Source organism: Biomphalaria glabrata, chromosome 2, assembly GCF_947242115.1.
Source record: "Biomphalaria glabrata chromosome 2, xgBioGlab47.1, whole genome shotgun sequence".
NCBI classification, from domain to species: Eukaryota; Metazoa; Mollusca; class Gastropoda; family Planorbidae; genus Biomphalaria; species Biomphalaria glabrata.
The window spans coordinates 62,063,968-62,087,606 of NC_074712.1; the positions used below are offsets into that span (position 1 = coordinate 62,063,968).

General features: G+C 37.8%; 1 protein-coding gene across 4 annotated transcripts in view; it reads left to right on the forward strand.

Annotated features, from left to right (window-relative positions):
- The first annotated feature begins 5,509 nt into the window (after positions 1 to 5,509).
- The window catches only part of LOC106061895 (NXPE family member 3-like), a 32,685-nt gene continuing 14,555 nt past the window's right edge, over positions 5,510 to 23,639 (forward strand). For 2 of the 4 annotated variants that reach the window (XR_008776716.1, XM_056021811.1), the window contains exons 1-6: positions 5,510 to 5,696; positions 7,859 to 7,927; positions 13,555 to 13,676; positions 18,144 to 18,234; positions 18,635 to 18,769; positions 20,305 to 20,543. Coding sequence is in view for 3 of the 4 variants with exons in the window: in XM_056021811.1 (XP_055877786.1) it covers positions 5,683 to 5,696; positions 7,859 to 7,927; positions 13,555 to 13,676; positions 18,144 to 18,234; positions 18,635 to 18,769; positions 20,305 to 20,543 (670 nt within the window). In the remaining variant the exon portion in view is untranslated. Of the gene's footprint in view, positions 5,697 to 7,665; positions 7,799 to 7,858; positions 7,928 to 12,087; positions 12,199 to 13,554; positions 13,677 to 18,143; positions 18,235 to 18,634; positions 18,770 to 20,304; positions 20,544 to 23,639 lie in introns of those variants that run through there. The other 2 variants (XM_056021813.1, XM_056021812.1) reach the window with 2 other exon arrangements.

A 23,639-nucleotide genomic window follows, 5' to 3' on the forward strand; every position in this document is an offset into this window, starting at 1 on the left:
AAAACATGTATATCTATTGTTGTCGGATTTCCGAAGTCTGAAAAGTTGCATGATCTTCAGTCTTAGAGATTAAACAAAACTATACTGCTCATAAATGCTGTATAATAAAGTACACAAATTTGCAAGTCTTCAATTTTCGTTTTATAAAACTCTTTTATCGGCCAGTCTATATTTATTTATGTCTATGGTTGTCAACTAATATGTGAAAAGTGCATAAAAATGCTGCTAGTTCAAAACTTCAAATTATAATAGCATATACATAAATAAATATAGACTGGAAAAAGGAAATAACCATGTAACTTGAAAACATGTATATCTATTGTTGTCGGATTTCCGAATGCTGAACAGTTGCATGATCTTCAGTCTTAGAGATTAAACAAAACTACACTGCTGTATAATAAAGTTCACAAAATTGCAAGTCACACATTTTCTATTCATAAAACTCTTTTATCGGCCAGTCTATATTTATGTATGTCTATGGATTGCACACACACACACACACATAAAGACGTGGAACGGAACACAAGGGGATTGTGGTAATTGTTCCGCTTACCGTCTGCAAAGTTTTGTATCAAAAGGAAGAGGAAGTATCAGCTGAGCCCCCCCATTGTTGTAAGGTTATCCCAGTGTTATGTCGTAATTCAATCTAGCACACCGTTCTTGTTGACACCGTGTCAAGACTGTCAGACAATCACACACAGGGTTTCTGATCCACGATGTCCTGTGGAAAAAAACAATGGGATGATATTTCTACTAGATCAAAGTCTTTTTCAAAGCACTGTACTATTGTAAACATTTTTTCCTTTGTTTAGTCATTTATTTGTGATGCATGATTAAATGCTTTTTTTTTTTTGTTTTGAAGTAACGCCTGTATTTATAAGATAAGGATAAGATAAAGAGTTATAGATAAATATGTGCCCAATGTAGTGAAGAAAGAGACCGACAGAGAAAGAGAGAAAGTGAGAGAGTGAAAGAGTGAGAAAAAGAGAAAGTGAGAATTAGAGAGAAAGCGCGTAGCTCACAACTCTGCCCGAGTCAGGTGTCGAACCTCGAGGCCCCTTCTAGGTAGCAAAGCCAAGTTCAATCGCACTTAGCCTCTCGACCACGCTTCCCACACACCTTATAATCAGGACTTTAAACTAAATGTATTTTATGGACAAACTAGACACTAAGTATACTAAAGTAAGCAATGGAACTAGCAGGTTATACCAATGGTAATTAGATTTATTGCTGGTAATTAAATAACAACAAAATATTCGTCCATAAAAAAAATGCTTTTGCTTTGATGAAAGAGATATATTATAGTGAGCTTTCAGCCAGTCTCCTCCCCGCTCACATTTTTGCAATAAGAAAATGCTGATATAGATCTAAAGATTCGTTTTGACAGTAAGTTCCCTTTAAGCAAGCACGGATAGACACTTCAAAGCATAACCTTCATTGGCATATACAGCGACAATTCCTGTCTGATTGCGCCACGCATCTGGCCCTCGTCACTGTGAGATTCACACCTGGACGTCCGCATTCTCTGGTCAATTTATTGTTTCCCGATCAAAGGATATCTTGTGTTGGTCCACGTATGTTGCTCCACACCTCACCAGCCCAGCCCCCTCACCCCTCCCAGCCCGCTCACGCAGTTTCACCCATTTCTTGAACCAGTCAGTCAGCGTCAGTGATCTTGGCTACCTAGCCACATTTCTTTACTCTAGAGTAGTCTAGAGGCTAGATTTAGAGACAGTCAATGCACCTGGCATATTTCTATGAAATGAATAAATATTTATGACATTCTTTTCTATAAGGACATTTATATAAGTTGTTTATTGCATGTATCCTCAGGGACATTCTAGCTAGATACTATACAACAAACCTAATAACACACTACATTTAGGCTTAAGTCTCATAATACACAACACAACAGTAAATTTGGGCTTGGATCTATTGAAAATTCAACATTCATTTCAGCTTTATTGAAAAATATTACAAGTTGTCAGCACCTTAAATCTTCAACAAAACATTTGAAATATAATGTTTTGGATCTATACAATAGTTCCATCATATGTAGGCCTACACCTATTTAAATTCAATTTTTTATAACAGTTAAAAAAAGAAAATGGGTACCTAAATTTACGCATATCATGATATTGATGTCATTCTAATTTAAGAATAATAATAGATTACTCCCCCTCCCCCTCAATTTTTAAAAAGTACTACTTCTACTAATATAGTATTTTTTTTTTTTTAATTTCTGTTAGACTTGACAATTTTTTCCAATAACTCTTGGTGCCAGTTCGCTATGTCATTCAGCCATACTTCTGGCGGTATCAGCAGTCACTCCCACTAATTTCTCCCAATGGAAAGAAGCCTCCTCCTCCATGATGTCTAAAACTTCGTCCCAAATGCATGTTCCTCGTAGCAGATATCTTTCCCGTGATTTAAACATTGCTTTTCGTACCGGTACTGCGAAGAAGCAGCAAGGGCTGAGCGCTATCAGATATGTCGGCGCTAACGGTAAAACATTTCCAGCTCTGCTGCTCTATCTCTTAGTTTTCAATTGAGATTTCTAATTGTCATGCGAAAAAAGAGTGGCGGCTTCAACCTGCATTCCTATTTTCATGACACATTTCTTCCATCACTGATAGTTACCCCCCTCTAAAGCATTCCCTGCCGTAGAAAAAAAAAGGGCTTCATTTCACTACTTAAAATGTGAGAAAATCTGTACCAGGCCCTTACCGACGACTCTTGCCCCTTCCTAAAAAGTTCTTGGTAAATTTTCTCGTCAATCCTATAATCCAGTGATGCCCAACCTTTTTCGACCGGCGGGCCATTTTAATTTTCGACACTCGTGTCGCGGGCCACATCATGGAATAAATTTAAAAAAATGAAATAGCGAATAAACCATTTTAAATAGTTTTATTACAAATTATAATGCAAACCCGTAGCAGTGCTAGGCGATTAAGTAAGATCGGCTTCATCCGTTTTATCAATGAAAAGTTTGTCTAATCAATGAAGTGCTTGTAAACATTGTGATAACACTTGATTTCGGAAATTTGAAAAGTTCCTTCATACAAATTGGTGAAGAAATCGCTCTAAATTTCTCAACCAGGAATGTCTGGCTTTGTTAGTCAATCAGCTCCATTTGCAGATCTGTTGGGGCAGTCCTCAATGGCAACAGAAAACATTTCAAAATCTGCTGCTCTGTCGTTTAGTTTTGAATGGAAATTTGTACCAATATCGTCCAATCGTTTGAATGCTTTAACTGTTTTTCTCCCCAGGACAAATTCTTTCATCACTGCTAGAAAACATTTTTTTTACGCTTCATTTCTCATAAGTTAAAACAACTCTGTAGTTTGCCCTTACCGTGGGCACAAATCTTATCCCTTTTTTCTCGTCAGTCGCTCAACTCACTCAACTAGCCGTAAGTTAGCGATTTTTTTCTTTGCGGCTCAAACCAACAATCTACATTCATAATCTAGTTTTTGTTTTTACGGCTCTACCATTTCATTAAGGCACAAATACTAAATGGTACGTATTATTCTCTTTGATATCAAAAGAACGTTACCAAAATTGATACCGAATTGATGCCCTATATTACACACAATATGTTTAGAGCATGACTTACAAGACAGCAGCGGAATTATCCAAGAACCTAAAACAACTGTCAACACTTGTCACCGAACAAAATAAACGTCGTGTTCATTTAAAAATAATATGAATATTAGAAAACATTAGATTAGAATGAAATCCATCCAAGAAAAAGTCCTAACGTATCAAAAATACATTTTTCAACCTTTTTAAAAATTTTCTTCACTTTGTGCTGATGTTTAGGCGGGCCGGATGGAGCCACGTCGCGGGCCGAATCTGGCCCGCGGGCCGTAGTTTGCGCATCACTGCTATAATCTATATATTTATGTAAAGAAGACAACACCTCTTTTATAACGCTTATTTTATATAGCATTTTTTTTTGCTCTTAATAACTAACGTGTAAGGCGTAGAATATAGAATTGAGCTATTTACCCCATTCCATACTATCCCCCTCCCCCCAAGAAATTAATCATGGTTAACAGAATGTATAAGTCTACTAAAAGTAAAAGAAAATTTACCTTTTCAGACCCTTTGGTCTAAAACACTGGCGGATCCAGGGGGGGGGCGGTAGGGGCGATTGCCCCCCCCCCCCCCACTCGGCCGACCCCCCCCCCCCCCGAATTTTAGTATAGAATTCACACAATTTGTATACAAATTTATTACTTATGTTAATAATATATACTAATTATTTATATTTCAACCTATTTTTTTATTATTTCGCCCCCTCCTCTAGTATGTTGACCGATTTGGTGGGGTCGGGAGGGGGCAATGGTATCAATCCCGCCCCCCCATACACTTTCGAGTGGGGGGGGCGGTCCAATTTATTTGTAGAAATCACATCTTGCTAACAGAATCAATTAAATATCTATATGATTAAAACTTGTTATTGATATTTTAACCGATCTTTATATTATGTCGTTCCCTGTTAACCGTTTGGGGGGGGGGGGGGGCGAATACCTCTACTGCCCTTCCCACCTAAACCATTTGAGTGGGGGGGCGGTCCTACTTTTATGGAGAAATCATAGTTTGTGAACAAAATTAGTTGAATTAATCTATAAATTTTATATTATGTCGCTCCCTTTCTGGTATCTTGGTCGATTCGGTGGGGTTGGGGGGAGGGCGATTGCAAGTACTGCCCTTCCCACTCTAGCCCTCTGAGTGGGGGGGGGCGGTCCTATTTGTATGGAGAATCATAGTTTGTGAACAAAATTAGTTGAATATCTATATAATATAAACTACGTATTGATATGTGAACTCATTTGTATATTATGTCGTACCATACAAGAATATGCTTTTGTCGTCGGGGCTTTGCCCCAAACCCCACTAGGGGTTTAGGGTTTACTGGGCGTTAGGGTTAGGGTTTGGAAAAAAATCGCCCCCCCCCCACTCCAAAGTTCTGGTTCCGCTAGTGGTCTATAAGGTGCTGTTAAGGTCATCTGTGTTTTTGAACAACGGTTAACAAGCAGGATGTCATGTGGCTAGCATGGGTCCATGGCTCGAATCCTGGTGAAGACTGGGATTTTTAATTTTTGGGATCCTTTGGCGTCTCTGAGTCCACCCAGCTCTAATGGGTACCTGACATTAGTTGGGGAAAAGTACAGGTGGTTGGTCGTTGTGCTGGTCACATGACACCTTCGTTAACCCCGGGCGACAGAAACTGATGACCTTTACATCATCTGCCCTATAGGTCAAAAGGTCTGAAAGAGGAGCTAATAGACACGTGTACGTCTCAGAACACACAGGTCTGTCTATATACGCAGAGATAAAAAAAAACAAAACAACAGAGGTTAAATATTCTTTTAGTTTATTCAAACTAGATTTTTAGAAAAAATCGATAGCTACCTCGTTCAACCTCGGGATAGAGAGAGAGAGAGCGAGAGAGAAAGAGTGCGAGAGAGAGAGAGAGAGTCTAGCACTGTAACTCTAACCAACCAGTTAGTCCACGTTTGACTTGTCGGATTGTCAAGTTCACCATCCAAGCGATATCGGAACATGGCGAGAGCGAGTTCCTTCTTTTCAAAATTGTAAATTATCTGTTCCCTACTCTTTGTTTGAATATAGTAATTCTAGATAAGAACAAAGGATTATTTATACTAAATAAGAATGGCTCATCTCAAGTAAGTAACTTATCAAAGTGAAGAATTATTTTTTTTTACAGAAGTGTTACTTCTTTAAACAAACTGGTCATAACAAGCAACTCTTTACAGTGTGTCATCATTTTGGTACGTTATAAAATATGCAATCAGAAGAAATGTTCACATACTCCTTTAAAAAAAGAAGATGATTACGTCCTACGCGTCATGCATTTAGTCATGCATATTAACCAATGACTTAAATTCTGCCAAGTCACTGGTTTTCCTGACTAGCTCAGGCAACCCATTCCATGCTCTAATAGCACTAGGGAAGAAGGCGCATTTGTAAACACAAAGCCGCCATCTTGTCAAGAGCGATTACCTCTATATAGCGCTACTTTCAAGACAAGCCAAGTTCAAGCGTTCTCAACCTCTCGACCAGGCTTCCCACATCAAAAGTGGCGCATTAACATCCTCCTGAAAGAGGCGCTACTCTGAAGTAAAGTAAATAAATAGACAACATAACAAAATGGCGATAGATGTCGTGTCATCTGATTACTTCAACACAAACGCATCATCCACCATGCACTATCGAGGCTAGGAAAAAACTTTCCTACACTCACAGCTCTCGACTAACTCTGACTGAAGCCTCCGACTCCTTTAAAAGTCACACATCTGATCAACTACACACATTCAAATGGACTCGTTGACCAGAATCTCAACATCTCGTGCAAACCATATTAGAGTTACAATTATACATTGAACCTTCCTTTAGCAATAAACAAAATTGGTTTGTAACAATTCTACAACGTAACTTATACTATTCATATTATTAATATTATAATTATTATAGCTTTTATATAGCGCTACTTTCATGCTTATAGCATGCTCAGAGCGCTTTGGTCCAATCTCATATGTGGACCAGTGGGGGGGAGGGGGTATCTAGGAGATGGTTTTTCGTGCTGCCTTTAGGTGCTAAGTAAACACAACTCTGCCCGAGTCGGGTGTCGAACCTCGAGCCCCCTTCTAGGTAGCCAAGACAAGCCAAGTTCAAGCACACTTAGCCTCTCGACCACGCTTCCCACAAATCAAACATATCACATATCAAACATCTATCTTGCAATACGCGCTTGGAATTGTGTTGGAAAAAAAAAGATGGAAGTAGATAAAAGAAAATTATTAGCTATGTTAATAAAACATGTTAACCCCGCTGGTTAAAAACTACAGTAGAATGTCGTTTATCTGTGACGTCAAATATCTGGATTTTTTTTTAGCAGTACGTATCTAAGTGAAGTTCCCTATTTGTACCATGCAGTCTATAGGGCAGATCATGTTAAGGTCATGTGTTTCTTTGGCCAATGGTTAACGAGCAGGGTGTCATGTGGCCAGTACAACGACCAGCCGCCTTTACTTTCCCCCACTTAAGTCATGTGCCCATTAGAGTTGGGTGAATTCAGCGGTGCATTAGAAATCATGAAATCCCGAATCCCAGTCTTCCCCGAGATTCGAACCCAGGACCTCAGGTTCCGAAGCCAATACAAAATACATACACTGACTTGACACGCTCTAATAGTGGTCTTAGATTACAATGATGAAGGTAAGGTCCATTAAGAAACGAACGAGCTATGCTTTTCGGACAACCAAAATAAATGGTATTGCAAGAAATGGTTACACTTTGAGCCATTAAAAATCTATTACATGATTGATTCGATAAAATTTAATGCAACCACATTGGATATAAGCAATAGGATTTTTTTTAAAGTATTTTTTTTTTAACAAATAACTTTTAGTATGCGAACAGTCATATAGCTTAGCCGCATAGTCACATTTTTTTTAAAGTCACTGTAACTACTGAACCGGAACCAGCTCAAATTACAACAAACTTTTTGAGCGCTGTAGGGTCGAATACTATCGTGTATAAAAGGTCAAAGTACTTATAGTCACGTCCTATTTCACTATGTAAATAGTAAGTCACTTATTTATTGTTTAACTGTAAGGCTCGAACAGTGGTAGGGCCTAGCATGTTAGAGAATAAGACAGTCTACCCAGAGCACTGCTAAACGAATTCTTAAGCATATTCTACCCTGGAACTGTTCAAGGTATTCACCACCCTCTCTCCTTCCCAGAACAGCCTAGCAGTCGTTACAGTAAGAAGTTTTTCTAAAGTTTTAAAAAATGTACAAAACAATGATTATTATTGCTTTCAGCATAAGACGCCAGAGAAAGTGGTTTGGCACTCTGTGTTTGCTGTGTTTAGTGACATTCGCTATACTCAGGTAACGTCCAAAAGAAATTTGTAGAACATACATTTTATATATTATAATAAAAGACTATTTGACAATCTGTATATTAGAAATAAAAATAAACTTTTAAAAATCCTAAATGCTGCTGGTAAGGTCATTTGCAAAAAAAAAAAAAACTCATTGGGGCAGCTGTTTGAGACAAAAATTCCTTAAAAAAAGCTACAAAGATTTTAGAAATGTGAAATCACCGTTTGTGTCAGGATTTTGTGATTTTTACCATCACTAAAGAGATACAAGACACCGATAGCAAAGACACAAAAGCTATTTTGTTCCCCTGGCAATTCGATCATTAAATACAATTCAGCTAACTGGTATGAACATTTCACATGTAAATTATGAGTGAGTGTGGTGTGAATGTATAATTTGGTTTTCTACAGTTATAATGTTTTGTTTGGTGTAATGCACAAATTGCAAGATAAAATTTCGGATACACATTTGAAACAAAAAGAAAATCTGTTGCCGAGGACAGACGCAGACGGCGAAAAGAAAATCTTAGTCGTCCACCGGCGGACAACGGGTATGCTCGCCCTGGGTGTGGCAAAATATGTAGGTCACAGCTGAGGCTGCGTAGCCACGGGAATTACTGCATTCCTCATTAATCGTTGGACTCGAAGACAAGCCTTATTATTATTATTATGTTAGAAATGAACGAGTAGTCATTCTCTGGCGCTGCCAGGGTCGAGTTTCGCTAAAGAGAAACAAAATTCATCATAATCCCTTAAACAGTTTCCAATGAGGAATTTTCTGGTGATGTGGCAGGTCTGCAGCAGTACCGCCCTCTGGCAGGCAACGAGGATGTTCCTAGGAATGTTAAGGGCCTTGACTGTATCTGTGAGGTCAGTTGTTATTATTCCCTCGGTTGATATAACAATGGGGTATATTGTTATTTTGGACCATTTCCATAGACTCTTTTTTTTTTGTTGTTATTATTGTTGTTGTTATTATTGTTATTATTGTTATTTTTATTATTATACAAACGAAAAAAGGTCTGACTCCTCTATCACCAAAAAGGAGTGACTCCTTAACCCGTTGATATATGTGGACTGGAATGTCTCTCGAAAATAGGGCTCCATAGTCACCTGAGAATATGTTCTACGACATGAACCATAGTCGCTTTGATTGAAGGAGGCCAACATAGCATAGACAGCAGCGGTTCTCAACCTTTTAAATTCGGTGAACCCTTTTTATAATCCCCCACTCTGCCGAGACCCCTCCACACACTCACACACACATACAGCAATAGAAGAGTAGACAATACTAATCCATATTTTCGATGGTCCTAGGCGACCCCTTGCAAATGGTAAATCGACCCCCCAAGGGGGTCGCGATCCACAGGTTGAGAATCCCTGATATAGAGCGACAGTAAGAGACTAAAACTCGAAATTGAAATTGTGTACTGGGGAAGATTGGCTGCATCCAAATATCGTTATAAACGTCGACTGTCCTTATATTTTAAGAAGTTAAAATAAAATAAAGAAGTTTCGACACACAAAAAAAGGGTTACAAAGATAATTGGTGTGGAAACACAGACTCAAAATAGGCCCCTGATCAAGCAGGTAAAAAAAAGGCAGGTTTCAATATTTTCATTAAGAATGTCATAAACTATGAACTACCAAACTATCAACAACTACAGCCATATGGTTGGATGGCTGCCTGGTCGTGCGGTTTGCGCGCTGGACTGTCGTTCAGATTTATCGATGGTCGAGGGTTCAAACCCTGCCAGCTCCCATCCCCCATCGTCCTGCGGGAGGTTTGGACTAGGAAGTAATTATTTTCAAGTCTGTAGGGACATCCGAAACATGTTAAACACTTTACAAACAAACAAACATATCTCCGTCACTATGTCACCACCATTTGTATTCTCTAAAGTTCAACAGAGATTTTCATCATGAAGTTTATTCTTTTACATCGACGACGACATCGATATTACTTTTTAATATATCCCCCCCACCACACCCCCTTTTTTCGCTCTTATTTCTTTTAATACTACACATCTCACGTTGTTAAAGACTCACCAGGTTCCAAAGTACAACCCGCTCTGGTGGTTAGCCTCTGACTCGAATTCACTTTTGTGTTTAGAGCCAATGACATAGGAATTAAAAATTCATGCTCTAATGACTTTGTGAAACTAAAGCTAACCTGAAAACAGACCAAAAAAAAAAAATTACACTTAAAACCTATTGACACAGAAACGAAGTGAAGCAGAACTGACCTTGACAAGAGGAATTGTGGAAGAAGTAGACTGTTTTTATGACCTCTGTAGGTTTAAATTAATTTCGTTGGTTAAAATCCAACAGGTGTTTCTTTTTGTTATGAATCTAAAAAAAGGAGCATCGACAACGTATATAAACCAATAAGACAGCATTATCAACAACGTCACAATAAATGAACCCTCCAATATAGTTACAAATTTATGCGATATAAAATATTAGGTTCATAAATGTGAAACAGTTATCTCACTATAAAGAACTATACATAATCATGGTCATATCCGGAAAGAGAAGTTCCCAAACTCTGGCACAGACACGTTGACACCACATATTAATTTAAACAGTGCTTTTGTTGTAATAAAATAGGTGTCGGTACTCAGTGATTGAATAACTAGCTTTTAACTACTAATAAATTAATTAATAATATACTTTAAAATACAAGAAAAGTATAAAAAAAATTCCCAACATTCAAAAAGGTGCCGGTACGCCGTACCGGTGCGTACGTACTGTCACAAAAAAAAGCCCTCAATTTAAAAAATGCAGTTATTTTTAGCTCGTCCAAAAGAAAGCACAATATTCAATAATAATTGGGTTATTCTTTTTTTTTTTTCGGAAAATAGCAATAAATAAATAATTGTGATTATAAAAATTGTAAAAAAGAAATCACCCCTTATACTTAATATAAACGCCTTTGTTGTTTTTAACTATTTATATTAAATAGTAAAAAAAAAATGTGTTTTTTTCCAGTAATTTTCCACAAAAAAAAAAGTAGCAGCTGCTCCAGAACTCTACAAGCTGCAAAACATGACATAGGATTTTCAACCTTTTCTAGTTTGTTTTTTTTAGATCTAAACGTGACAGACGGACGGACTGACGGATAGACAGAAAACACACGATTATAAAGTTGTTTTTTTTTTGTCCTTTTTAGTGCTTCTTTTTAATAATCGAAATAATTAATATAAATTTTTTTTAAAGTTATAAATGTTAAGGAAAGTCTTCTAATTTTATTGTCAAACAAAAACAATAAAATGTTATTTATACAATAGTGTTACAAACAGCAGAACGAATCAAGCCTAACCTGTTCACACGTTTGCATACTTAAGGCATACATAATATGTCTTACTTATTTACCGTCTGGAAATCCTCTGAGGTTACATTAAAACCAAATATATTGCAAAGTATAATAGTTTTAAATATGCTTTGTTCTCTTAAAAACGAGACAGTATTTTATCCTGCATGTTTTTTTGTTTTTTTTTGTTGTTGTTTTTTTTGAGTCACTAACCTATATCTTTATACTATCATACTTTATATTTTTATGGTGGAGTCTTCTTATGCTTAAGGCTTAAGGCACGGCCGATTTGTGGGAGGCCTAGCACAGGACTTAGAAAAGACTTTGAGTTTTAAACTCAAAACCCCCTTGGTTGTGATGGTTTAGTATTAAAATCTCACCTAAAATAAACAAAATCAAAGCAATAAATATGTCACTAAATTCCGAGCCCCCCCCCCCCCTGCGGGGTGGGGATTTCATTTCGGGGGGGGGGGATTGAACCCCAAAACACCCCCCCCCCCGACTACGCCCATGACTCAATGTCTACTAGCCAAGCTCTAAATCTCTACTATGATTCAAGACTTATAATAATAATAATAATTATTATATCTTTTATATAGCGCTTCTTTCATGCTTACAGCATGCTCAGAGCGCTATGGTCTAATCCCATTTGTGGACCAGTTCAGGGTGGGGGGGGGGGTGTATCTGGGAGAAGGTTGGCCGTGCTGCTTTTAGGCGCTCAGTTAAAACAACTCTGCTCGAGTCGGGTATAGAACCTCGAGCCCCCTTCATAGGTAGCCAAGCCAAGCCAAGTTCAAGCGTACTTAACCTCACGACCACGCTTATTCACGAATGTATAGATCTACTTGTCAGACCCCAGATGTTAGAAGACCATTGTTTCCTTCTTTTGGTGAATTGTCGAAACGTTATTTCTAGTCTGGGGATCATGGATCGTCTATGAAGCACATTCCTGCTATCGACGCTATGTGATTTTAACTTATTTGTTGATTTAGTTGTAGATACAGGACTGTTTTTAATTCATTGCGTATTATTTGGTCTAATTTTTTTGTTTCTTTTCATTTGGGGGCCACCCTATTCACATCGCCTAGGACTTCCAGCAGGGCCGGTCATACAGTTTTCGGGGCCCAATGCGAAACGGATTGCGCGGGGCCCATTCTGGGTTGTGATAAGGATAATAGGTGAAAATTAAAATTTTGAATTCGACTTTGGATTGTACTTTACTAAGTACAAAATCACTGTCAAATTAACTTTACGAGCCGTCTACAGTAGATAGTAGTTTTCCAACAAAAAGCCGATAAACATTCAGATCTGCCTTTTTAGATTTACTATCGACTAGCAAAATATCGCTTTTGTCTTTTTTTTTAAAGAGGTCAAGATAGATTTAGATCAATATTTGTATGCCAGGGACTATAAAAGTAAATTAAGTATTTGAACTTCTCGTTTTGGTTAAAATTCGCCTTATTGTTCCATTTTTATTAAATGAAAGCTGACAATGTAGGGTTTTTTTTTATCGCACGTAGGATTGGCGTTTTCCATATTGAATAATACCCCGAAAAGCCAATTTTGTCTGTTCTCAAGGAGATTTGCATCAGTTTTCAGAAGATTTTAATAATTCCGGAGATTTTCATGACTTTTTCGCATATTTTAGAATTTCTGGAGAATTCCAGGAACCCTCTAATACGTTAAAATGGTTTAATTTAATAATTCACACCTAGAATTCGCGTGGGGCCTATGAAAGTGCGGGGCCCACTGCGGCCGCATAGGTTGCAGTGGCCTAAGACCGGCCCTGACTTCCAGTTACCTAAGGCCGGCCATGCTTAAGGTTTAAGATAATACCAAAATGAGGAAGTTAAAAAGTATTTTATGGCCTCCCTCAGTCGCGAAACTTCTATGGATCATCTCATGGAAATGAGATGAATGCCTTAGTATTAGCTGTGATCAATCAACGACCGGTAACAACAATTATCACTGAAAAGAAACATAACTAGAGTAAAATCTATTTTTTTTAATTATTTTTTCCTATAAATCCATTTTTCATCCGTCCTTAGGTCCAAGACCCTATAACCACAATAGATTGTAAGATCAGTAACTCCCCTCACTATCAAAAATGAAACAAAAACCATTCAATCTAATCGCAATATGAGAATATAATGTATTCAATCCTATGATTCTGTCTATACGAAACTGAATACAATACTATCATTATGTTGTTTTATAGTAGACCCTATGATTAATATTATTATTAATATATAATGTTGTTATATTTACAGATTACATGCATTCTATTTAAAATATTCATCTTCTCAATATTGTATATTTAGGTATGTGACAAATTTTGAAATTCTACCGACACATTTAATGAGTACACTACAAGGCAACGAAACAAGAGGAGACACAATTATCAGACGACATGAGATCAAGATTAAAACTGAATCAGTTACAGGTTCGATGTGGTCCAACATTATTTGTTATTCATAAAGTTCATTGATTTTATTTAAAAACAGTACTTGTCATCGATTTGTTGTTAGATTTTTTTTTATTTGTGTGATTAAAATTGTATAATACTAACATTAATTTATAGTGTTAGGCGCTTCCGCAGTGTCTAATGCAGATAAAAACAAACGGAGGTAACCCTCTATGTCAGCGGTTCTCAACTTTTTATGCTCGGCGACCACTTTTACAATCTCCCACTCTGCCGCGACCCCCCCCCCCACGCACACACACACACCTATAGAAGAATAGACAAAAACAATCCATTTTTTGATGGCCTTTGGCGACCCCTGGCAAATCGTCAATCAACCCCAAGGGGGTCGCGACCCACAGGTTGAGAACCCCAGCTCTATGTTATCCACTAACGCCGGCGAAAGGCCGAACCATCAATATAAAGGTCTGAATGCTGATACTGAACACGAAGTTTAACGGCAAGGAAGGGCACCATCGAATGTCAGCTGACTTTAGACGTTCATGAAAGCTTCCTATCTCTAAGGCGCCCTGGAAGTAGTCTGTTTACGTTGGCTGATCCATCCATCAATCCAAGCGGCGCTACAGCCAAAGGAGGGCTCTGGCCTGCTTTATGTGTAGAAGCTTTCGTAACCGTATTTTTTTTTATATGACAGAGTTGTTAGCCCTGTGCATAACCATCTGGGGGGGCTGCCCCTTTAAGCTCTCTGGATAGCTGCCTTTATTTTCGGGTAAGGTGCCCTAGCCTTTGTGGATCCCTCCACTTCCTGCAAGGCAGCAGGTTTGATTTTGGTCCACCCCAGGGTATTTTATTTCCCCGGTACCCACCATATCTGGAGGGCATTCCCCTATCCGCCAGCTGGGGAGGCACTCGATGGGAGATCAAAAACTCGACACGAGTTACGTTGGCGGATATTTCTTTCCATCTTAAACCTTTCCTTGTTTTTACTAGTCACGTCATTGTCTATAAGTCGAAACTTCCCCCTCTCTGTTTCCGAAACAAATAATTAATTCCTAATCGTACCATAACAATAGATAACAGAAATCTCTGCTATATAAATGATTTCTAGCTAGTAAATTCTTAGGTTCCCGGTCACTTCATCCCCGGTCACTTCATCCCCGGTCATTTCATCCCCGGTCACTTCATCCCCGGTCACTTCATCCCCTGGTCACTTCATCCCCCGGTCACTTCATCCCCGGTCATTTCATCCCCTGGTCACTTCATCCCCGGTCATTTCATCCCCTGATATTTTCATCATCTGATCATTTTTATCTAAAAAATTGTAATTTTAAAAATTATGAAATGAGCAATATTTAATGTATTCATTTTTATTTAAATGACAAAATTGTAACACGTTAATGTTTAAAAGGAATTAAAGCAAAACTTATACAGGCGACATGATATCACGAGGATGGGTGAACTCAGCCTTTATTAGAAAAAAATAAAACCTTATTTCAAGGCTAAAAATGACGTGCCCATTTTCAAGAAAGAGCGATTGAAAAATAAAATAAAGTGAAACATGGTCGTACTTCCCCCACACCTTGGCCTCTGATGATACGTTATCAGCGGCATGATCATAATTATTGTTATCGCACTTCTATCTCTCAAAAGATTTTTTACTACTTCCACCAAACCTTGGCCTTCGATCCGGAAAATATTATGATATTACAACCCCCACATCCAATAGAAGCGCTATAGCTAAGTACACACCCAGATTTACAATATAATATAAGATTTCTCATTAAGAAAACAAAGTGGAACAGGAAACACTATAAACGCATTAGTAACAAGTCATAAAATGTCAAAAAGCATTTTACATTATCATATTTATATATAAAATATTTAATTGGGGATGAAATGACCAGGGATGAAGTGACCGGGGGATGAAGTGACCAGGGGATGAAGTGACCAGGTGATGAAATGACCGGGGATGAAGTGACCGGGGATGAAGTGACCGGGGATGAAGTGACCGGTCACCAAATTCTTAGAGTATAAGATACAGGATTATCAGTACTCCGCTTGGTCTACCTGCCTTTTCGTAAGGTGATGGGACGCTGAGCTGGCTACACCCCTCTAACTGGTGACGACGTCTCTGTTAATTTCTATGCCATCATAATTTAATGGTAGGTGTCCCAAACCGCTGTGAGCCCACGCCCGTGTCTGTGTGTGTAGCAGAACAACAACAGTCCACTACGGGCCTGGCTATGGAATGTTGACCTAACTGACCACTTACCCGCCATCATGGCTTTAGTTACTTTAGAATGTTTTATTTTTTTAAATTGTTATTTCTATTTCTAATCTAATTTAATTATGTGTGTTTCTAATCTATTTTATTTAATTAAATTAGACTTAGTTTATTACCGGGAAGGGAAAAAGGTACCTGTTTATTTTTTCCCTTTTATTTTACTGCCACGTGACAAGGTCACCTGGTTTTGAACGAGGCAGGATGACCAGGGTACTTGGGGGACAAAGCGGCAGTCAGCGTGGGTATTTTTTAGAGCGGAGTGTCACATTACCCTCTTGTTGTTCTAACATGTCCTACTAAACTTCTACATTTAAGAATACTCTATTTAAATCTAAAGTTTAAAGTCATATAGATATCTTAGTTTTGTTGTCAGTTTCATCGATGTATCTCTATATACAACGTTGTGGATGATTCTATAGTAATAATAAAGTTCTACGCTGTTTTAATTATCATTCTGGTGTTCTGTGTTCTATGTGTACGTGGGGTATAAACACAAACACCAATACCACCAAGTAGAGTTATATCTCGACAGGGCTAAAGCCACGGGAGATCAATGCAAAGTTCCAGCGTCAACAGTCGGGCCTCCAGAATCGCCATAGACAACGACCAGTTGAAGCAGGCGCCAGCACACTGCTCGCGTCTTGTGACAGTAGTCACAATGAATGACTGGACGCGCCCTACATATTATTATTATAGCTTTTATATAGCGCTACTTTCATGCAAGCTCAGAGCGCTTTGGTCCAATCTCATTTGTGGACCAGTGGGAGGAGAGGGTAACTAGAAGTTGGTTTTCCGTGTTTAGGCGCTCAGTAAACGCAACTCTGCCCGAGTCGGGTGTCGAACCTCGAGCCCCCTTCTAGGTAGCCAAGACAAGCCAAGTTCAAGCGCACTTAGCCTCTCGACCACGCTTTCTACATATTGCGTATCGTTTATAAGTAAAGTTCCCCTTTCAGACCTTCCGATCTATAAAGCAGATAATGTTGAGATAATCTTTGGCCAACGGTTAACGAACATGGTGTCATGTGGCAACCATTAGAATTGGGTGGATTTAGGGGCGCCCTAAAAATCACAAAATTCAAGATCTCAGTCTTCACCGAGATGTGTACTCTGGACCCCAGGTTCGGAAGCCAAGCGCCTAACCACTCAGCCAACGCGCCCAGCGTATCGATTATCCTTACATACAAAGTACGATGATGGCTTGAAAACTGATCACATTCATGTGTTGTTTTGTTTTTATAGCTTTTAAATAGCGCTACTTTCATGCTTATAGCATGCTCAGAGCGCTTTGGTCCAATCTCATTTGTGGACCAGTGGGGGGGGGGGGGAGGAGGGGGAAGGGGGTATCTAGGAGTTGGTTGTCTGCATTAGATGTGGAAAAATATGCAGGTCGAAAATGGGTCTGCGTAGTCAAGTGAAACACTTCACTCATTCTTAATCTTCGAAATCGAAGACATTGCCCTTTGTATTTGTACAATGTTAATAGGCTGGCAGGCCTGAATGAGATTGTAATAGTGGCTTGCAGTGGAACAATAAATAACTCCTGGCTTGTTTACTCTGGCGCGAAATGTGCAGGACCATAAAATATATATAGGTCTTATCTTGTTTTTATAATCGCGTAGTGTGTATAAGGAACAGAGGCTCACGGGAAGCACTATTGTTGGGTATAGTCTAAGCCAGTGTTTCTCAATCTGTGTCACTCGAGGCCTAAAATAGGTGTTTCCACGGCGTACTGGAATAACTTACGAGTAGGCTACCATGTAAATTAATCCCTCTAAAGAAAACGCCTACACAGAGTGTGCGAAGTGTTCCGTATAGGAAAATGTTTGGGAAACAGGTTTGAACCATTATCACAGAAAACTAGAATTAAAAAAAAACAACTGTAAAATGGAAATCTGTCTATAAAATGTTTTACATTGTTCGGATGTTTCTTCAGAGTTGAAGATAATATACTTCCTGGTCTAAACCTCCCGCAGGACGCCGGGAATGAAGCGGCAAGGTATGAACCCGACATTATCGAACGACAGTCGAGCGCGCAATCCGCACGACAATGCAGCTATGTTAGAGTGCCAATCATTATTTATTCTCTTTAATTAGTTCGCATTCTTGTGATTTAAATCTATTTATTTGTTTCGTATTGACATGAATTATGCTGATTTAGTTCACCAATATAAAAACTCCCATTAAATTCATAATTTTATTTCCAGATGAAACCACACAAGAGGAAAACACAGTGCTCTGGCCATCGCTTAGACATACAAACATAACAATGGAAGAAATAAAATCTAAAATAAATAGGTTAATATTGTTCTCTTTTTACGCTTAGTTACATATTGTTTCAACTTTTTAAAAAATTTTCACGACATTTTTTGTAGTTTTAAAAGATCTCCATGTTCAATCTAGATACAGTATATGTAAGTCTATGGAATGAACATTTTTCGTATCGTCGTAAGTAGAAACTATTAGCTGGACTGGACAGACTCCTTACAATTATAAGTATGCGGCCGACTTTTTAAAAGCGAGAATAGGACTTTACAGAGTCTTCGAGTTCATAGAAAATGGGAAATGTGCTCAACTTCAACCACGAAGGAGGAGATATATAAAGCATTAGAAAAAAAAAATGTAATTGGATTTAATTTTAAGTTCTTTTTTTTAATATGTTTCTTGTGTCTATGTTCATCCTTTGTGTTTCTCACAGAAGTCGAGAGGCTGCGATGCGAGATAATCACTGCGCCTTGGTTTATAACAGTTCCCGCCAGGCGTGGAGATCTTCGTCCGACGCACCAAAAGACACACGAGCGGAAGATTTTTATAGGATAGACTCCGCCTCCAGGTAAATACAACTAAATAATATATGTGTATACATTGCTTTTTGGTGTAAAAAAACAAATAGGTGCCGGTACTCAGAGATTAGGTGCCGGTACTCAGAGATTAGGTGCCGGTGCTCAGAGATTAGGTGCCGGTACTCAGAGATTAGGTGTCGGTACTCAGAGATTAGTGCCGGTACTCAGAGATTAGGTGTCGGTACTCAGAGATTAGGTGTCGGTACTCAGAGATTAGGTGCCGGTACTCAGTGATGAATTGCATATCTTTTAACTTTTAACTACTAGTATATTAATAATAATAAACGTTAAAATACAAGAAAAGTAATAATTTTTCCCCACATTAAAAAGAGGTGCCGTTACGCCGTACCGGTGCGTACCCTCACAAAAAAGCCCTGTGTGTATATATATGTATGTAAACTTTTAATTATTATATATACTATATACTTATATCAATTCAACAAATTTATTTCACTTTTGTCATTAAAACAATTAAAATTATAACTGTGCCTAACTTTTTGTCATTATGGTCTCAAATGTGTTACGTCATCATTTTAAGCACTTCCACGCAGCACGTCTATTGCGTGATCATTCTTTGAGCACTTCCACGAAGCACGTCTATTGCGTCATCATTCTTTGAGCACTTCCACGCAGCACGTCTATTGCGTCATCATTGACTCCGCCTCCAGGTAAATACAACTAAATAATATATGGCTGCCTGGTCGTGCGGTTTGCGCGCTGGACTGTCGTTCGGATTTATCGACGGTCGAGGGTTCAAACACTGCCCGCTCCCATCCCCCGTCGTCCTGCGGGAGGTTTGGACTAGGAAGTAAACTATCTTCAACTCTGAAGGAAAATCCGAAACATGTAAAACATTTTTTTTACAACATTCTTTGAGCACTTCCACGCAGCACGTCTGTTGCGTCATCATTCTTTGAGCACTTCCACGCAGCACGTCTGTTGCGTCATCATTCTTTGAGCACTTCCACGCAGCACGTCTGTTGCGTCATCATTCTTTGAGCACTTCCACGCAGCACGTCTGTTGCGTCATCATTCTTTGAGCACTCCCAAGCAGCACGTCTGTTGCGTCATCATTCTTTGAGCACTCCCAAGCAGCACGTCTATTGCGTCATCATTCTTTGAGCACTTCCACGCAGCACGTCTGTTGCGTCATCATTCTTTGAGCACTTCCACGCAGCACGTCTGTTGCGTCATCATTCTTTGAGCACTTCCACGCAGCACGTCTGTTGCGTCATCATTCTTTGAGCACTCCCAAGCAGCACGTCTGTTGCGTCATCATTCTTTGAGCACTCCCAAGCAGCACAGATGTTACGCCACAACTAAGTAAGCCCTTCCACGGAGCAATGAGCAATCGCGCAAAGTTTCAACTTGACCCGAGAAGTGGGAGAAATAACGTGCACAACATTTGCATCAGACAGACAGACAGACGGACAGACGGGGGGTGGGTTATAAGCTTTGCAAAAAAAAGGTCAATTTATGTTGATTACTTTATTATATTACTGTTATCTCTTTCTCTGTGTTGCAGATGTGGTGTATTTGATTTTGAAGAACTGATGAAACCACCACCATCAATACATCTCTCAGCTTGGGAAAAAGACTATCTTTCGTCTCCGCACGTTAGCAGCCCACGGGACATCGCGTCGCCCATTCATTCCACCATAGAACTTATAACCCCTTTAGGAATAAACAACTCCCTGGTCATGGGGTCAGAGGTCAAATTTAAAGTAACTCTGTTCAACTATAAAAAAGAGCTCAGAACTGAAGGTAAGTAATACATAGACATACAAAGTTGTATCAGTATAAACATGTATCAGTACAAAGTTGTACGAGTATAAAGTTGTATCAGTATAAAGTTCTATCAGTATAAAAATGTACCAGTATAATGTTGTATCAATATAACGTTGTATCAGTACAAAGTTGTATCAGTACAAAGTTGTATCAGTATAAAGTTGTATCAGTATAAAGTTCTATCAGTATAAAGTTGTACCAGTATAAAGTTGTACCAGTATAAAGTTAAATCAGTATAAAGATGTATCAGTACAAAAATGTATCAGTATAAAGTTGTATCAGTATAAAGTTGTATCAGTACAAAGTTCTATCAGTATAAAGTTGTATCAGTACAAAGTTGTATTAGTATAAAGTTGTATTAGTATAAAGTTGTATCATTACAAAGTTCTATCAGTATAAAGATGTATCAGTACAAAGTTGTATCAGTATAAAGATGTATCAGTACAAAGTTGTATCAGTACAAAGTTGTATCAGTATAAAGTTGTATTAGTATAAAGTTATATTAGTACGAAGTTGTATCAGTATAAAGTTGTATCAGTACAAAGTTGTATTAGTATAAAGTTGTATTAGTATAAAGTTGTATCAGTACAAATTTGTATCAGTATAAAATTGTATCAGTACAAAGTTGTATTAGTATAAAGTTGTATTAGTATAAAGTTGTATCAGTACAAATTTGTATCAGTATAAGATTGTATCAGTACAAAGTTGTATCAGTACAAAAATGTATCAGTATAAAGTTGTATCAGAACAAAAATATTTCAGTATAAAGTTGTATCAGTATAAAGTTGTATCAGTATAAAGTTGTATCAGTACAAAGTTGTATCAGTACAAAGTTGTATCAGTACAAAGTTGTATTAGTATAAAGTTATATTAGTACAAAGTTGTATCAGTATAAAGTTGTATCAGTACAAAGTTGTATTAGTATAAAGCTGTATTAGTATAAAGTTGTATCAGTACAAATTTGTATCAGTATAAAATTGTATCAGTACAAAGTTGTATCAGTACAAAAATGTATCAGTATAAAGTTGTATCAGAACAAAAATGTTTCAGTATAAAGTTGTATCAGTATAAAGTTGTATCAGTATAAAGTTGTATCAGTATAAAGTTCTATCAGTATAAAGTTGTATCAGTATAAATTTGTATCAGTACAAAGTTCTATCAGTATAAAATTGTATCAGTATAGAAATGTACCAGTAAAATGTTGTATCAATATAAAGTTTTATCAGCACAAAGTTGTATCAGTATAAAGTTGTATCAGTATAAATTTGTATCAGTACAAAGTTCTATCAGTATAAAGTTGTATCAGTATAAAGTTGTACCAGTATAATATTGTATCAGTATAAAATTGAATCAGTATAAAGATGTATCATTACAAAGTTGTTTCGGTATAAAGTTGTATCAGTACAAAATTTATCAGTATAAAGTTGTATCAGTATAAAGTTCTATCAGTATAAAGATGAATCAGTACAAAGTTGTATCAGTATAAAGTTGTATCAGTACAAAGTTGTATGAGTATAAAGTTGTATCAGTATAAAGTTGTATCAGTATAAAAATGTATCAGTATAAAGTTGTATCAGTACAAAGCTGTATCAGTATAAAGTTGTATCAGTATAAAGTTGTTTCAGTATAAAGTTATATCAGTATAAAGTTATATCAGTATAAAGTTGTACCAGTATAAAGTTGTACCAGTATAAAGTTGAATCCGTATAAAGATGTATCAATACAAAAAGTTGTATCGGTATAAAGTTGTATCAGTACAAAGTTCTATCAGTATAAAGATGTATCAGTACAACGTTGTATCAGTATAAAGTTGTATCAGTATAAAGTTGTATTAGTACAAAGTTGTATCAGTATAAAGTTGTATCAGTACAAACTTGTATCATTATAAAGTTGTATCGGTGTAAAGTTATGTCAGTATGAGTTGTATCAGTATAAAGTTGTATCAGTATTAAGTTGTATCAGTACAAAGTTGTATCAATATGAAGTTGTAACGGTGTAAAGTTATGTCAGTACACAGTGTATCAGTGTAAAATTGTATCAATGCAAAGGGTATCAGCCTAAATTTCGAACAGCATGATTACAGTGTAACTAAGATACATTAGTTTACTCAGGCCTGGAATGTTCAGGTTTCGTTCAGAAAACGCTTTAATGTCCATCATAGAGATAGAAAAATGTTGGTGCTCTGGTAAGAGCGTAAGCTACAACCTCTGTCTACTCCGCATCTTGTTCACAAAATTAAAATAGTTTTTATCTTATTATAGAATTACTTTTGTTAATATACATTTGGGTACTATATTACTATACTATATTACATCATTCAAGAGGAAGAGAAACTCTGAATCATACCATTCACTGCCTTGCGGCTAATGGAGACAACACTATGGGAAAAAACAGGAGCCGGAGTCTGCCGAAGACTCGTGGGGAGCCTCGTGCATGTACCTGACAGTGCTACAATCTGGCAGACCCTTCGATGCTACTGATCCCACAGTGATTCCCAAAGCGACATTAGTTAGAGAAAACCAAATGTAGTTGGTCGTTGTGCTGGCCACATGACACCCTCGTTTACTGTAGGCCTTTACATCATCTGCCATATAGATCACAAGTTCTTAAAACTGGAACTTTTCTTTACTTTATACATATATCTAATGGGTGACCGGTCATTTCATCCCTGGTCACTTCATCCCCGGTCACTTCATCCCCGGTCATTTCATCCCCTGGTGACTTCATCCCCTGGTGACTTCATCCCCTGGTGACTTCATCCCCTGGTCACTTCATCCCCCGGTCACTTCATCCCCAATTAAATATTTTATATATAAATAAGATTATGCAGAATGCTTTTTGACATTTTATGACTTGTTACTAATGCGTTTACAGTGTTTCCTCTTCCACTTTGTTTTCTTAATGAGAAATCTTATATTATATTGTAAATCTGGGAGTGTACTTAGCTATAGCGCTTCAATTGGATGTGGGGGGATGTAATATCATAATTTTATCCGGATCGAAGGCCAAGGTTTGGTGGAAGTAGTAAAAATCATTTGAGAGATAGAAGTGCGATTAGAATAATTATGATCA